General features: G+C 39.6%; 1 protein-coding gene across 2 annotated transcripts in view; it reads left to right on the top strand.

The window, feature by feature from the left end:
* The window catches only part of LOC109932302 (glucocorticoid modulatory element-binding protein 1), a 40,723-nt gene that overhangs the window by 11,341 nt on the left and 11,117 nt on the right, over positions 1–18,265 (top strand). For both annotated transcript variants that reach the window (XM_020531536.2, XM_020531537.2), the window contains exons 3-6: positions 4,727–4,848; positions 5,418–5,521; positions 11,841–11,998; positions 16,168–16,293. In XM_020531536.2, coding sequence (XP_020387125.1) covers positions 4,727–4,848; positions 5,418–5,521; positions 11,841–11,998; positions 16,168–16,293 — 510 coding nt within the window. The remainder of the gene's footprint in view (positions 1–4,726; positions 4,849–5,417; positions 5,522–11,840; positions 11,999–16,167; positions 16,294–18,265) is intronic.

The raw sequence follows: 18,265 nt of genomic DNA, 5'->3' as shown, positions 1-18,265 counted from the left end.
GATAATGACTGAATTATTTAGATCCATTATTCTATCCTAAGCTGGGCATTGCACACAGTCTGCAACTTGGACATCCCTTCATTGGATGACTTGAATCTGAATTGACCTTTAATACTTCATTGAATCCCTACAGAGCAGAATGAGACTATTCGGCCTGTCAAGTCTGGACCAATCCACCCCGCCCCTTAAATTCATCTCCATAATCTCCACAGGTTTTTTTTTGCCATGGCCAGTCCACCTAACCTGTGCATCTTTGGACTGTGGAAGGAAACTGAAGCACCCGGAGGTAACCCACTCAGACATTAGAACATGTAAGCAGTCTGCCAAGGCAGGTTAACCCAGGTGCCTTGTGCTCTGCCACCCCTGCCTACTTCATCCAGCCTAAATTTACTAGATGTATTTTTTTTTTCTCAGCACTGCACAGCACCAGTTTTCCAAGAACTTACAAGTACCTTGGGGTGTGTAGCCAAGGGGGTGGGGAATTTTGGCAGAAAGATGTTATCAAGCAGTGGAACCTTCACTTACAATCCTATTCAGATGAAATCACAAGTTATTCACTGATATTTATCTTGTTTATCTTGATCCAGTGTGCATCACAAGCAGATGTGACTTAGAAGCTTGTGGATTCAAGGCCAACTCCAGAGAGTTGAGCGAAAAATCCAGCTGACACTCCAGTACAGTACAAGAGGAATGCTTTGTCAGAAGTGTCGTCCCTTGAATGAAACGTTTAACCGTGGCTCATCAGTACCATCAGATTAAAGTAATATATCCGATCACACTATTTGAAAGAAGAGCAGGAGAGTTTTTATCAGTATCTTCATCAGTATTTATCCCTCATTCATCATAATTGAAACAGGTTATCTGTTTGTTAGACCTTGTTTTGCACAATTGGCTACTGTATCTCCTACATCACAACTACTTTCCAAAATAATAATGCCTGAAAACGTGTTGAGGTGGTGAAAAGTCATCCATTATGTCCTCTAATTCAAAATGTTTTTAAACAAGGCAGCTAATCTATCTAAAAGGATTCCAGACCACCTCCACCTGTCACAATCCTGCAATGATATAAGTTAACTGCACTGTTCTCAGCAGGCAGATGAAGCTGACTAACAGTGTCAGACATCAGACCTACCTGACAAACTGAGATTGTTGATGATCTCTGAGGTAATGACTAACCTGCCTAATAGCTTTCAGATCTCTCATGTTGCAAAGTACAGGCATATCTCCCTGCCACTTATTGCGAAGATGTCAATGACCTTTGGAAATGAAAAAGACAAGGGGGTTGAAGTTGAGAGAATGGGAAAGAACAAGGAGGCTGAGGGGATAAGATTTGGCATTTGATTTGGTTTGACTTTATTCAAAGTTACCGAGTATATGTATTATTGAATGCTTTACCCACCAAGAGCCTATTTGAACTATTTAAAGTGCACAGGTCTTCGTGTCCTGGCCTGGTTAGTGAAGTTGCTGCCTAAAACGGAGCCATGTTACACAGAAGACCATGGGTTTGATTCTCAGTTCCTATTGATTCCAGCCTGAGTGTTCAATTGGGCCTCATCCTCATAAGTCAACGAGGCAAGATCCAGCATGGTTCCTGCTACTGATCACTGTCAGAAATGCCAATCAGAAAGTTTGCATATGGTCTTTCATGTCTGTTTGTAATGCCATCCTGCCAGCACTCCTCAGCTACACTTGAAGCATTTATCAGCATCTGTTACCTGTGGCTCAGTGACTCAGCAACTACCACATGTATGTATTATCACATTGAACTGTAGTTTTTCCTCTTTGTTCTTGTACAGGGTATGGATGTTACTGGCAATGTTGATATTTGTTGCCTGTCCTCAGTTGTCTTTGAACTGAGTACCTATGTTGGCCATTTGAGAAGGCACTTCGGATTCAACTACATTGCTGTGGGTCTGGAGTCACAGGTTGGCCAGACCAGAAAGGGGCAACAAAGTGCTTTCCCTGAAAGCCAATAGTAAACCAGATAGACTTTTATGACAAATTGACAGTGGTTATATGGTCGCTATGAGTGTTTTCTTTAATATCATTGAACTGTTGAACGCCAATTGCCATGTTGGAATTCAAAGCCGTGTTCTAGGAAAGCATGCATTAGTTTATTAGTCCAATGATGTGACTATTGTGCTATTGCCGCTCAAATCATGGGGCGGAATAGTGGTGGGAAACCTTAGAATTAATTTGATTAATGAATATAAATTAGACCAAGAGAGTGGATTTTTTTAATCATTTGATGTAACTGATGTATTGAAAAAAAGTAACACAGACCTTCTGGTTAATATTTCAATCTCCTCTGAATAGGAATGGCTTTGAGCTCCTAATGATTTCTTTCTTTAATCTTGCAGGTATGGTTATTGCTCTTCTTGCAGTGGTTAAACTCACTGTGAGGTTTGTAGTAAAATTTCATGTGTAGGCAACAGTTGCAACCCTTCAGGTGGGCTTGTTGCAGTCTCTTGAATGGGGTCTTTTACTCAATACTGCATTAGTTTACTGGGCACTGATTTACATCCGTTTCCATCCCCTCACCCATATACATCAAATTCCCAATACTGGCCCAGAACAGCATCACCCATGAGAAGTAGAAAGGGGGAGTTGTCAGGGGAATGGCTAGAGTGGTTGTCTGGACATGGGATGCCTCGCCATCTTGAAAACTGGATAATGGGGGATGCAGGACATAAGAAGCTTGGATGTTTAATTTTTTTGATTAGTACTGTATTTGTAAATATGATTGAGACACTTTTTTTCCAGTAAATTTCTCAAGTATCTTGAAGGTGCTGCCCTTGGGTGGAAGACCAGTTTCCTAATAGCAAGCTTTCTTATGTTGTTTTGCTGAAATAAATATTCTTTAAGTGCATTTATAAGGCAGTGTTTTCCAAATCTTTTCAGTCGCATGTCCTAAATATTTCCTTTATATGACTTGATTTCAGATTTTCATCAAGCACTCCCATAAAGGAGACTTTTTTAAAACATTGTTAGCCACTATATAAATACAATCGTTCTGTTAGATGGACGGAATGGGACTTGGTGGGAGTGGAGCACCTGTTCTACCATAAAGTGCATTACAAGTTAAGTTGAATTTGGCACTTGTAAATTTTAGATTACAACCAAAGACTGAATAATAAGATCTGAAGGGAGTCAGATGGTGAACAGGAAGCACATTAATTTGTCTTTCTGCCTGGCCAGTTGTACTGAAGCCTGTCAAATCCTTACCAACAACATCTCAGATATTAGGCACAGACATAAAAATGGTACAGTCTACTATTGCCCTTTCTGTTCTGTATGGTTCAGTAGCATTCTTTGATGTACTTTGTGATCAAACCATTCAGGAGCAGCTAACGTGGAGCATTTCTGACAACCTCCCTATCCTAAAGTAAGTTGGGTTCTTCTGTATAACAATGTTAGTTACATAAAAGTAATAGATTAATATTTGATTTGATTCGATTCTGAGAAATTACTTGGTGTATTTAATTTGGTGCTTATTTCTGCATGCAGTTGTTTGGAATTGGCTGGCTAACTACAAGTTCAGTGTTCTGATCTTATGATACCTTTTCTAGTCATGTTCCTAGTAATGGTTTTGGTGCAACAGTTATTTTAAACTGAGTCCATTTCATCGCTCTTTTTCTGAAGTGGTGTTTATATGCTGGAAATTGGCAATTGCTGGCTAAATATAACTTTCAAGAACTCCATAACTGTGCATGGAAAGGGCTGAATGGCAAAATCCACTATCTCATTTCAAATCCAGACCAGACTGATGGGAAGAAACTCATCACTTCAGTTGTGAAATGCTGTGTGAAGTGAATTTGAGATTTCAAGCTAGTTGCAAGTGAATGAAAGTTCATATCACCAGCCTCTTACTGGAGTCTCTCTCAAACTGCAGGATACCTATTGTGCAAAGCCACGCTATCAAAATGACACTGGTAGATGCAGAGGATGGCGGATTTTGTATCTCTTCAGTGCTGTGCTTAGTTCTTGCTATGTTTGAAGTGTCAAAGGGAACTTTACACTGCATATTAACTCGTATTTATCTGCAAGTACTTGAATAAGGCAGCGTTGAAGCAGCGGCTCCTTACATATAGCCTATCTTTACCTAGGAGTGCTTCATGCTTATTTTGAGTGGTTTTGTTTCGCTTCTGCTTCTGTAAATTCAGGTTATTGTACTTTTTACCAGTACTGCTCCAGTATAAATCTAAAATATAATATATAATCTAAAATACTGCCGCATTCCCCACCTTGCCTTTCCAAAACCTGCCACCAGTCTGTAACTTATGCTGTCCCTAAAGCACTGGATCTCTCTGTACCCCTATTTCTGACCTTTGCTTTCTGGACGCTAATCTCTGGAATTCCTTTCCCAACTTTCCCTGCTTCTCTATCTCTCTTCCATTTCAAGGTACTCCTTAAAATCAGCCTTGTCATCTGTCCATTTCCTTTTGTGACCAGGTGTCAGCTTTTATTTGCTAATGCTCCGTTGAAGTGTTTTGCGCATTTTACAAAGTTAAAGGTGTAACATATATTTAATTGTTGCAAATTTACCAGTGAGAGAACTGCATACAGCTTGTTTGCATGGTAGGGGTTGAAAGAGGCAGATAGTTTTGGCAATGGTTTTCACCAGATAAGACCTGGCCTAATCACAGACTTTTCTCCCCAGTTACTTTTCAAAAATAAAACTGAAATTGCGGCTATGAAAAATTACAGTATTTTTCTTAAATTTCAGATATCTGCAATGAGATCAATGAGGAAGTTGAAATTGCTTATCCCATTACTTGTGGCGAGAGCAAAGCTATTCTCTTGTGGAAGAAGTTTGTTTGTCCGGGTATTAATGTGAAATGTGTAAAGGTATGATAAAGCTAACAATGTTCTAGCTTTAACTATTTTGACATTCCTTGTTAAATTTGCTGCTTATTATTTTGTTGAGTCAAGCAGACCACAGAAGTCTCATTTGATTTCTGGCTGATAGTGTTGGCAGACATCAAATGAGTTGGCAACAGTGGTCCTTTAGTTGATCCCTCTGATCAGGAGGGCTAACACAATCAGATTGGGCTGCTACTTCTGGCTGTTAATCCTACTCCATGTGTCTGAGTTATGGTTTTGTTGTACTGCGTTTAAGGGTAGAATATTCTACTGCTATCGAGGTACACCAATCCCTCTTGAATCCCGTATCCCTTGTGCAGCATACAGAGGAATACACACATTCCCCAGCATGAGACAGTGCCTCAGTTTCAGAAGATGCTTCAGCTGCGTTTTGTTAGTGTGGGATATCTCTATATTTTTGTATTTGTGAGTATATGCATTCTTGCAGTATCCTGGTACTCATACTGAAATCTCTGTCACTTAGTATATGACCAAAGATATCTATATTTTCAGCTCTGGTTGACTGAATTATCGGATTTTCCTTTTTTTTTTAGTTTAATGATCAGCTTATAAGCCCAAAGCAGTTTGTACATTTGGCAGGGAAGTCTACACTGAAAGACTGGAAGCGGGCAATTCGAATAGGAGGTATAATGTTGAGGTTGGTACCATTTTTTTTCAGGATTGCTGTTTTTTAATCTCCTTTGTGTGATCTTGAACCCCGGATAATGCTGTCTTTGTGCTTTGTGTTTTTTTAAATACTTCTGTGCCTTGACATCAGCTTTCTTGATTCCTTTTCTGCTAACTCTTAACATGGCAAGCTTTTTAATTCTCTTCAAAATCATCGTCATCTCCCTACATTAAATTACTCAATCCATCCTTTAATCTATTTATTGTCCCATTTCTAATGAATTACTGAATCCGAGGCCATGAAATCCCAAGTTTGATTTCTAATCGGTGGTTAACGAGCTGAGGTTCCTCTTTGGTCACTCTGCAGAGTTTATAATCATTTCGACCCCTGCTGTCTGCAAGTCATATCTAAGTGCACAATCTTGGCTAACACACCAGTGTGGCACTTGGAGTGCTGAGCTTTAGCTATGCTGGATATCAGATGAGATGTTGAACTCGGGCTCTGTCTGTCTTTGCTGATGGGCACAAAAATCCAATGAAACTGTTTTGCAGAAAAGCAAGGTGTTTCCCCAGTGTCCTTGTCAATGCTTATCCCTTGACCGACACCATGGAAGGCAGATTTTATCCTTATTATCTTGTGTGCAAATTGGCTGTCCACTTTTTCTACCTAACATCAATGGCAGGAATTCAGAAATGTTGATCCTGTATCCTAATCTTTTAACATTGATGGTTTCTGGAATATTGAACCCATTCAGCTAGGTTTATTTTATTTAAAATGTTTAAATTTATTAGTTTTGTCTGTTTGTAATTGAGGTAATGACTCCTCCCTATGCACCTACGTGTTTGTACTTGGATTGTACGCTTGTGATTATTTTTGAGAGCGAGCGCGTGAAAGATGCCCGCGGGAGCCTTGGCTATGTGTTTCTAAAATTCTGTCTGTCAGCTTTTCTTGCCATCTCCCAGACTCCTTTTCTAAACACAGTTTTGTATCCTGTTTAATTGGGAGTGGCTACCACCAAGAATGCTACACTGAACTACTGACAAACACATGTTAGCATGTAGCATTATAGAGTCAGAGTCTTACAGTATCAAAGCAGACCCTTTGGTCCAACTCATCCGGACTGATCAGGCATCCCAATCTGACCTAGTCCCATTTGCCAGCATTTGAGCCATATCCCTCTCAACCCTTCCTATTCATGTACCCCTCCAGATGCCTTTTAAATATTGCAATTGTACCTGCCTCCACCACTTACTCTGGCAGTTCATTCCATATATACATGCACTCTGTGTGAAAAAGTTATGCTTAGATCATTTTTAAATCTTTCATCTGTCACCATAAACCTGGTCCTCTAGTTTTGGACTCCCCACCCTAGGAAAAAAGACTTTAGCTATTAACCCTATCCATGCCCCTCATGATTTTAGAAATCTGTACCTCAGTCTCCGGCACTGCAGGGATGAAAGCCCCAGCCTATTCAGCATCACCCCCAGCTCAAATCCTCCAGTCCTGGCAACATCCTTGTAAATCTTTTCTGTACCCTCTCAGATTTAACAACATCTATGCTATATAGAGGCTACCAGACTTGTACACAGTATTCCAAAAGTGGCCTCATCAATATCCTGTACAACAGCAACATGACATATTTGATGTTCTGCTCAATGAAGGCAAGCTTACCAAACGACGCCTTCACCACCCTGTCTACCTGTGACTCCACTTTCAAGGAACTATGTGCTTACACCCCAGCTCTCTTTGTTCAGCAGCATTCTCCACGTCCTTGCTACTAACTGTATAAGTCCTGCCCTGGTTTGCTTTACCAAAATGGAACACCTTACATTTATATAAATTAAACTCCATCTGTCACTCCTCGCTGCTTTGCCCCATCTGATCAAGGTCCTGTTGTACTCTGAGATGATCATTTTCACTGTCCACTGCACCACCTACTTTGGTGACATCTGCAAACTTACTAACCATTCTCCTATATTCGCAACCAAATCATTTAAATAAATGACAAAAAGCAGTACACCCAGCACTGATCTTTGAGGCACACCACTGGTCACAGGCCTGCAGTCCAAAAAACAACCTTCAACTGCCACCTCTGTTTCCTACCTTCAAGTCAATTTGTATTCAGTTGGCTAGTTCCCCGGATCCCATGTGATCTGACCTTACTAACGAGTCTACGATGTGGAACCTTGTCAGACATTTTGCTGAAGTCCATACAGACAATGTCAACCGCTCTGCTTTCATCAATTTTCTTTGTCACCTGTTCAAAAAACTCAAGTTAGTGAGACATGACTCCCCACCTACATGCCATGTTGACTATCCGTAACGAGTCCATGCTTTTCCAAATGCATGTAAATCCTGTCCCTCAGAGTTGCCTCCAGCAACTTACCACCACTGACATAAAACGTCCACCCATCTATAGTCCCTTGGCTTTTTCTTACAGCCTTTCTTAAATAATGGCATCACATTAGCCACCCTCCGATTTTCCAGCATCTGACGCATGGCTATCAATGATTCAAATACCTCAAACTGGGTCTGTATTCTCTACAGGTATCATGAATGAGAGGTGATCTCTTTGAAGCTTGCAAAATACTTAAAGGGATATATATAGTAAATGCAGCTAAGATATTTCCCCTGGTTGGGGAGTCTAGAACCAGAGAACATAATTTCAAAAATAAGGAGGATGCCATTTAGGCCAAAGATGAGAATCTTTTAAATCAGTGGTGAGCCTTTAACATAAACATAAAACGACTGAGCTTCCACAGGATGTCAGATTCTGGTTACCAGTGGCCTATAGGGTTTTGGGCATGGTGTGAGTAAAAGGGGTTGATCTCATTGAACAGCAGGGCATGCTCAATGGGTTGAATGGCCAGCTGTTCCCCTTTACAGGAGCAGAAGCTCTCTATTTGTAGCAACCAATGGACTATTAGCTATGAAATACATTTAAATTTGTGGGGTTTGTTTCCAGTATTCGTGATACAGTGCTAAGCTACAATAATCCTAACGCTAACAACCATCTAGGCTCACACTTGGAACAATGACTAACTGCCTTGGTAATATGAGGCACTGCCACTGTGACATACTTTAGGTAACAGTACCTTCAGACAACAGGACTTGGGAGAACCTTAAAGAAGAAATTCCAGTGGACATCACAGGTTGCTGAAGTGATGTCTCTGTGAGCTAGAAACACTTGGGTTTGTATTTTATTCTCTACTGTGTTTTAAATTGAGGCTAAGATGCACAGGCAGGGCACTCCTAACGTTAGTAAAGATATTTTTTAAAAGTTAGGGGGTTAGTAGTTGAGTGACACCATTTTTGTTAAAATCCTGTGAATTTTCAGAAGAATACTAAGGGAATTCCATAGTGTTGAAGCTGTGGGAAAGTTTGGGAGATAACCAGAGCCGTCTGCTTTCAAAAAAAATTCAACTGAAGAAAACCCTTCCTACTTATGTATGGAAGCTGGGATAGCTAACTGTCATTTTATGAAAAGCAAAGGAAACCATTTGGCCTGTCTTGCCTATGCTGGCTGATCGAAAAAAGATGAAAAATGAATCTAAATTCTGTGCATGTGTACAGCATTCATAAAACAAATTAATTGACTCAGCACATTGAAGTGAAAAAATATATAGTATGATAGCCATTGTGGAGGCATGGATGCTGATGATGTAGATTGAGTTCAGAATATTGAAGGGCATATGACATTCAAAAGGAAAAGGAGGCTAGATAAATGTGGATGGGTAGCACTCCAAATCAAAGACACTTGATGCAGTATTTAAGGGTGATCTTGGTTCAGGATATCAGGATATTGAATCTGGTTGGGTGAAGGTGAGCAAACTTTGGGAAGTACAAGTTATCTGCAGGTTCCTGGACGGTAACAGTGATGTAGGAAGAAGGGTACAAGAAGAAATCTTAGATGCTTTTGATAAAGAGATGGCATTAATCATGGTATTCAGACTAACGCGAACTTAAAAAAAAATTAGATTGGCAATAGTAGTCTCAATGAGGAGTTCATAAAGTGCTTTTAAGAGAGTTTCTTGGAGCAGAATGTCCTGGATCTGACCATAGGGCAAACTATATTGGATCTGATATTGTGTAATGTTACAGAATTAATGATCCCAAAGTAAAGGCATGTCTGCATAAGTGCACAAAATTCAATCATGCTTCCTTTCAGCAGGGCAAAGAATGGGTCTAAGATGAGTACGAAACCTGAGCAAGCTCAAGTGATGTAGATGTTAAGTGGAAATAGATCTGTAGAAAAGCAGTGACAGACATTTAAAGGGATATATTAGAGTACTCTCAATAAGTACATTCCTGCTGTAAAGATCCAAGAGAGATCCTACTATATGTAGGTAATCAAAGAAGTTGAGGTATAAAGCATATAATGTGAAAAGATGCATGGCTGGTCAGAATACAAAGAAAGGGAGAATGACTAAAAGGTTAATCAAGATGAATAAATTAGAGCATGAGAGGAAGCTAGCTAGAAATGTAGAAGCAAATAACTTCTACAGGTATCTGAAAAGGACAAGAGTAAATACAGTGAGTGGTCCTCTAGAGGGGTGAGAATCGGGAGTTAATAGGTGATAAAGAAATGGCGTGTGTAATAAATATTTTGATTCCGTCTTCACTCGAGGATGAAGTAGTTGATTTTATTAAGTACTTCGTATAAAGGTTTTTTAAATGAAAATGCGTATTAGATTCTGGAAAGGTTCCATCAGACTGGAAAGTTGTAAATAAATCACTGTGTTCAAAAAGAGGAGACATGTAACTGAAGGCCAGTTAGCTTAAAGTCTGATGTTAGTTAGTCAGTCTTGATGGAAATTCTAACTGAGCACTTGGAAAAACTCATGGCAATTGGGAAGATTTGGCAGGATTTTATGAAAGGGAAATTGTCGAATTGGTTTATTGTAATTCATTTAATGAGTAATGTGTACTGTAGATAAGGAGATCCTGCTGATGTACTATATTTGGATTTCCAGAAGTCATTAGACAAGGAGCCGCATAAAGCAATATTGTATGAAGTGTAAGGGGTAATATACCAACATGAATAGAGGGTTGATTGGCTGATAGAAAATCGGGTGCATAAATGGGCCATTTTCAGATTGGCACAGTGTGATGAGTATGATCCTATGTGAGTCTGAGCTGGACCCTTGACTTCTTACAACTTATCAATGATGAGGAGAGAGAAAGGCATGGTAGTTAAATTTGCAGATGACACAAAGATAGGTAGGAAAGATTGTTGTGAAGAATGACATAATAAGAATGCAAAAGACTATAGATAAGTTGAGTAAATAGGTAGAAATTTGGCAGATGGACTACATTTTGGGAAAGAAAAAGTTGTTCACTCTCTGGCCAGCAAGATTTTAAAAATGTATTGTGTAAATGGAGAAAGGTGCAGTGGGAATTTAGGCATTCTAGTCATGCATGAACTTCAAGATGTTAGTATGCAGGTACACCAGGCAAACACAGATTAATGGAATGCTGTCCTTTATTACAAAAGGAATTGCACACAAAAGTAAAGAGTGATGCTTTGGTTAGATAGGGCATTGATGAATATTGTGTGCATTTTTGGTCTCTTCATTTAAGGAAGGATTTAATTGCATGGAAGTGGTTCAGAGGTTTACTAGATAGACAACCACTGATTCCAGGTGTAATACAAGGAAATATTGGACAGACTGGACTTGTTTCCTCCAGAGCTGAGAAAAGGTGAGAAGTGACTTGATTGGAATGTGCAAGATACTGACTGGTCTTGAGAACGTAGGTTGAAAAGGTTATTTCCTCATAAGGGGCTGTCCAGAACTAGGGGATACTGTTTTAAAACTAAATCTTGCCCTTTCAGAGCAGAGATAGTGGGAATTTTTTTTCTCTTAGAGTTGTGTGACTTTGGAACTCTCTGCCTTGGAAGGTGATGGTCATGGGGTCATTCAATACCTTTAAGGCAGAAGTAGATGGTTCCCCTTTTCTAACAACAATCTAAGACTGGGGTAGGTAGAAATTTGGAACACAAACCAAACAAACACGGCGTTATTGAATGGTGGAACAGGTCTACTTCTCCAAATTAATATGTTCAATTAGTCTCACTTTTCCAGCTATTTCCCTATAGTTCTGCGCGGACTTCAAGTTTTCTTTTGAAACTTACAATTCTTCTGCTTCCATTATCCATTCATTTCTTTTCCTGGATTGAAAAACAATAAATCCTAGCTCAGTCCAAAGCCCACAGCAGGGAAAACTGCTGTGGAATTCCCGCTGCACATACTTCACCCAGTTTACAAGAGTAATAGGTTATGGTATAGTGCCAAGTAGCCTTGGAGTGTATTATATAATAACTATTATCTTTGGATGCACTTATTTGCAGGAAAATGATGGACTCTGGGCAGTTGGACTTCTATCAACATGATAAAGTTTGTACCAATACCTGCCGCAGCACCAAATTTGATCTTCTAATCAGCAGTGCCAGGGCTCCGGTTCCAAGTCAGCAGAGCAATGTGATACAGACCCCTACCTCCATAGATGGTGAGTGCAATGTCACTGATGGAGGGAGAATGTTGAAAGAGGTGGAGTGGCAGTGAGGGTGTATCCAAAGATGTGAATAGTTGTGGTTTCATAACTGTTGCATCTATGAGAATTGTGAGGTTTGCACTTTATGCCTGCTGTATTTATTTGAGTTTACTGTAATGGCAGAATTTGTAGATTGGGGCAGAAAATGCCTCTGAAATAGGGACAAAGTTCAGTAAATGTTTCAGGTAAAATCCTTCACAGAATTTTCATGGAATGCTGATTTACTGATGTGTGCGTTACAACATTTCAGATTTTTGGCGTGAGTGGTTTTTCTTTATTTCTCTATCATGGTATAGCTTAATGTTTTCATTACTGGGCTAATCAATAGAACGTGTAAAATCTAGCAGGGTAGCTTGAGAAATTGAATTCTCTTTTTAAAGTTTGGTCATTGATAAATTTAACTGTGAAGCTGACAGATTGTTGTTTAAAAATCTAACTGGTTCATTGCTATATTTTGGGGGAAGGAAACCTTGACCCCATCCAGCTTACAAATAAATTCAGTCTAGCACTAACTTTGACTCTAATTGGTTTCTGACCTAACAAATCAGTCAGGGGCATCTAGAGGTAGATAATAATTGCAGAAGTTGTCAGACAGTGAACTTGTGAGAATGACGACTGTTTACTGAACAACCAACAGGGATGGGAGGCATGTTGAGGATTTTGTTTTCCTGTGATTCATTTCATGGGATGTGGGTGTCACTGCTTAGACTGCTTTGCTGCCTGAGCCTAATTGCCTTCGGAAGAGTGTTGGTGAACCTTGAATCATTGCACTGCATGTTGTGAAGTTAGATGCATTGTTGGTAAAGAAAAGATTTTTGGCCCAGCAGTGACAAAGGAACAGCAAGATTTCCAAAACGGAGACGTGGGTAACTTTGAAAATGGCAGTGTTCTCGGGCTCCTGCTGTCCTTGTCCTTCAAGATGTTAGAAATCACTGGTTTGGGAAGTTACAAAAAGAAGACATGGCAAGTTGCTGTGAGCATGTTGTAGGTCTACACACTGTTGCCACAGCTTGCCACTTGTGGAGAATGGAATGTATAGGATGGTGGATAGATTGACGATCAGGTTGCTTTGTCCCAAACGGTGTCAAGCTGTTCAATGTTGTTGCAGCTGACTTCATCCAACCAAATAGAAAATATTCCAAATAATGCCATACGACAAATAGAAAGACTTGGGGACTCTAGATGTTGGTCACTGAGGAATACTAAGTGTTTGACCTGCTCTTGTAACCAAAGTATTTATGTGATTGGTTCAGTTCTCATCACTGGTGGCCCCAGGATGTTGAAGGTGAGAGAGGTGTTGAATAATGGTAAAACTGTAGAATATCAAGAGGATGTGATTAGATTCTCCTATAAAACATGCTCGTGTGGTTGTCACTTGCTTACCACTTAACAGCCCAAGCTTGAATGTTGAACTGATCTTGCTGATGGAGAACAGACTCATTTAATAAATGGGTTGCAGATGAACACTTCACAATTATCAGAGACAGTCACACTTTTGACCTTATGATGGAGAGAAGGTCATCCAAATATCTGGAGATGTTCGGCCTAGCACACAACCTGAAGACTCAGACTGAGGAACATCTGAAGCAATGTCCTGGGGCTGAGACAAATGTCCTTCAGCAACTACAACTGTTTTTCTTTGTACTAGTTATGATTCCTTCCAGTGGATAGATTTTCTCTTGGTTCTCATTGATTGAAATGTTGCTAGGTCTCCTTGATATCATATTTAATCAAATGCTATCTTTAAGTGCAATCACTCTCATCTCATCTCTGAATTTAACTCTTTTGTCTGTCCTTGACCAAGGCTGTAATGAGGTCTGGGGTCGTGGTGAATGAATACTACTTGATAGCTCTGTTGATTAAACCTCCAATCACTTGAATGATTAAGAGTAGACTGGGGCAGTAATTGGCCAGATTTGTCCTCCTTTTTGAGGACAGAGCACAGCTAGGCATTTTCTCCCTTGGTCAGGGAACTGTTAGTATTGTAACTCTGAGACTAGCTTGGCTAAGAATGCAGCTAATCCTGGAGCACAAATGTTCATTATTACAGCAGGGATGTTGTCACCACACAGAGCCTTGATAAATCCAATATGTTCATATTGCTTTATCACATGGACTAAACTAAATTGGCTGAAAAATCTGATCTACGATGCTGGAGACTTCATCTGAAAGGCCAAGATGAATAATCCGTTTAGCAACTTTAGTTGAAAATGGTTATTGGGTCTTCAGCCTTGTCTTCTCTACTTATAGTGGGCTTGGCTATCAGTAAGGATGGGATGCTCACAAAGCTGTCTCCTCTGGTTAGTTAACTTATCCACCCCATCCAGGACAGATGTGGCAGATTATCTGATCCCTTTAGAGGATAGTGTAGTGCTCTCTGTTTCTGCTGTTTAGTGTGTATGTAATCTTGTGCTATAGCTTCACCAGATTGCAGATTAATTTTAGGAATGTCTGATACTGTACCTCGTATGTTCTTCATTACTCCAGTTGAAAACAGGTCACTCCCTTTGCTTGATAGTGGTAGAGTGAGAGCTGATAGTTTAGAGATTATGGTAAAATGACGTCCTCCTGATGGCATATAGCAACTCTAACAATTCCCAATTTTTCTGCTTTTCTGAATCTATTCCATGTATCTTGCTGGTAATAATAATCAGCACTGTGGGGTAAGTTTCATTGTGAAAGATTTTTTTTATCTCAACAAGCACTGTGCTTGTTCCCACCATTACTGTGTTGGACAGATACATAAGTAAGAGCTATGAGGATGAAGTCACTAGATTTTCCTTTTTTGGCTTTATTAGCATCTGCCACAGGACTAGTCTGGCAAGCTTTGTCCTTCAAGATTGAACAGTGATGTAGCAGTAATGCTACTGACCATTTTTCGTGGTGTATGAAGCTGGTCCTGGAGCCTCTAGAATCATCTAATGTCAGATTGAGTTAAGATAGCAGATCTTTCTTCCTAAAAGAACATTAGTGAACCAGCTGGATATTTATGGTATTCTAGTAGTTTCAGGTTGTCTGTAACTGTTACCAGCTTCTTATTCTTGTAAATTAAATTTAAATCCCTCAGTTATTGTAATGAAATTCGAACTTGTCTCTTCCTCTTCAATTTAGCCTACTGAATGATTGTACCCAACAAAGTAACCAGTCTACCACCATGCCCCTCTGGTGAAGCCATAGCACAATCAGGTTTTCTCTATCTGGCATTATTGGACAGGTTATATTATTTCAGCACAGAGCTGCCCCTCAGATTTTATAGGCACTTGTGTTTCCATCTTGCTGACCTTGCACCATGTGAAGTCAGCATGTTTTATGTCCTTCTCTGGGCTGGAATATTTAACCCAGCATTTATTAAAGGGCTACTTGGTCTTTTTTTTTTAATTCAAGCACTTTGAAGCACAGTGACACCTACCCCTCCCCAGGAGCTTCAATGAAGTCAGAGATTTAGTATGCTCTAACTGAACAAAAAAAATGTTTTTGCTTGAGGACTGTTATGGACCAGACCAAATCCCCTCAAGATATATTAAGATAGTCTAACTTTTTTCTTATTCTAAAGGTAAGCATAAGGCATTGCGTTCCAGATACAACTTGATTGGTTAAACTATGTGAGGTTAAGCAAAACAGTTTATTTTTATACCACAGTTGAAATACAGACAAAAGAAAAGAATTGGTTAAACTGTAACTATCGAAATGCTTAGCGAAATAATATATGTATTAACTAACCGTTCCAATACAGTAACATCACATAAACAACCTTTGCAAAGGCAAATTCAGTAAAATAGATTTTCATGTGCAATTCTAGCAGCAAGAGGAGAAGCCCAGCTTTTAGCTGTAACAGAGAGGAATAAGAGATTCCACACCCAGCTTCAAGAGCCCAGCAACTGTAAAAAAAACTAAAACTCAAACTCAAAATCCTGGTTTTGTGGGAGCTTGACCCCACCTGTTCAAGCTGCTTCTATTGTTCCAACTTTTAAAACACAAACTCCAGGCCCCTCAAACTATTTATTTTATTGGCTTTGGAGCAGACCTTTCAGCAAATCCATCTCAACCTTTCTTCATAAGAAAACAAACCAAAATACACCTCATTAAAGCCATTGTATCATCACAGGACTGTGTTAATTTTATAGGCAATGGGACCCACATAACTGTGTCTGAAGAAAACACTGAAGAATGCATTGAATGGAGTCCAGCTCTGACTACAGTTGCTGTTACTACAGAGGACTTGAACAGGAAAGATGGTGAAGAGATCTCTGGTGAGTTCAGTGAGCCTCTTCTTTTTTTTTTTCTTCACCCCGAGCTACAGTTAAACAAAGCTCTGTCAGAATGTTGGGACTTCTAGCTGACATCCAGCTGCCTGTGGCCTGTGCAGAATGAGTGCAAACACATTGTTGTTCTTTAACATTAAAACTCAGTACAATAAAATATTTAACAACCTTTTCTGTTTGTGTCCCAGTGAGGAAGAAGGATTCTAGGAAGAGGATAAACCAACCACAGTTAACTAAGAAAGTTAAGGATTAGATCAAATTGTAAAAATAAGCATAAAATGTGGTTACGAGTACTGGCAAGTCAGAGATTTGGGAAAGATTTAAAAATAAACAAAAGATGACTTAAAAAGTACAAGAGAGAATAAAGTTTGAGGGTAAACTGGAGAATGAGGGTGAAGAACTAACAGAGGAGTTGAATGAATACTTCACATTAGTCTTCAAGGCAGAAGACAGTATTCCAAAAATACTAGCAAAAGGAGAAAAGGAACCAAATACAGTAACTATCACTAGAAGAAAAACGCACTTGTGAAACAATTGGTTCTAAAGGTTGGTGTGTCATCAAGACCTGGTTGGTTATATCTGAGAGTATTAAAGGAAGTGGCTGTAGAGATAGTGGATGCCCTGGTACCGATCTTCTGCATATCTGTAGATTCTGGAAAATTCCCAGAGGATTGGAAAACTGCCAAAGTAACATCCTTCAAGAAGGGAAGAGGAAGTGACAATAAACAGCTAACAATATGCTAGTTAGCCAAACATTTGTCATTGGGAAAGTGTTGGTCATAGAGCACAGAAACAGACCTTTCGGTCCAACCAGTCCATGCCGAACACAATCCCAAACTAAACTCGTCCCACCTGCTGCCTCCTGGCCCATAACCCTCCAAACCTTTCCTATTCGTATATCCATCCAATTGTCTTTTAAACATTGTAATTGTACCCGCATCTACCACTTATTCAGGAAGTTCATTCTACATGCAAACCACCCACTGTGTGAAATATTTGCATCTTCTATCTGTCTTAAAGCTCTCTGCTTAAACATGTGCCCCAGTCTTGAAATTTCCCATTTTAGAGTTGATGGTAGTTGTCTTTTCCCTATCTATAACTCTCATTATTTTATAAACTTCTATCAGGTCACCTAGAAACCTTCTACGCTCCAGTGAAAAACTTCCCAGCCTATCTTTATAACTCAAACCTTCCATACCCAGCAATATTCTGGTAAATCTCTCCTGAAACATCACCAGCTTGATAATATCCTTCCTGTAACTGGGCACAGTATTCCAGAAGAGGTCTCACCAATGTCTTCTACAATCTCAAGATAACATCCCAACTCTATACTCAAAAGGACTGAGCAATGAAGGCAAGCATGCCAAACTCTTTTTTTTTTTTTTTTTAAACCATCCCGTCTATATGTAATGCCAGCTTTAAAGAATTACGTACCTGCACCCCTAAATCCCTCTGTTCTACAACACTGGCCAAGGCCCTACTATTAATTGTGTAAGACCTACCCTTGTTTGTTGTACCAAAATGTAATACCTCGCATTTATCCAGCTTGAACTCCATCTGCCATTTTTCAGCCCATTGACTCACTTGATCAAATCCCTTTGTAATCTTAAAAAACCTTCTTCACTCTCTACAATGCCATTAATTTTGGTGTCCTCTGCAAACCTATTAATGATGCCTTCTATATTCTCATCCAAATCATTTATCTAAATGATGAACAAAAGAGGACCCAGAACTGATCCCAGTGGAGCTCGCTCTTGCGCTGTCTCTCTCTCTTCCTCCCCCCTCCACATTAAGCCAATTACATATCCAATTGGCAAGCTCACCCTGAATCCCATGTGACCTAACTTTACTAATTAGTCTACCATGTGCAACCTTGTCAAAGGCTTTACGAAAATCAAAATAAACAACATCTTCTGCACTGCATCATAAATCTTTTTGGTAACTTCCTCAAATACTCCAT

This window comes from Rhincodon typus, chromosome 27 (genome assembly GCF_021869965.1).
Source record: "Rhincodon typus isolate 14 chromosome 27, sRhiTyp1.1, whole genome shotgun sequence".
Taxonomy (NCBI): domain Eukaryota; kingdom Metazoa; phylum Chordata; class Chondrichthyes; order Orectolobiformes; family Rhincodontidae; genus Rhincodon; species Rhincodon typus.
The sequence above is the reverse complement of the archived record's forward strand: the minus strand, read 5'-3'. Positions and strand labels throughout refer to the sequence as shown.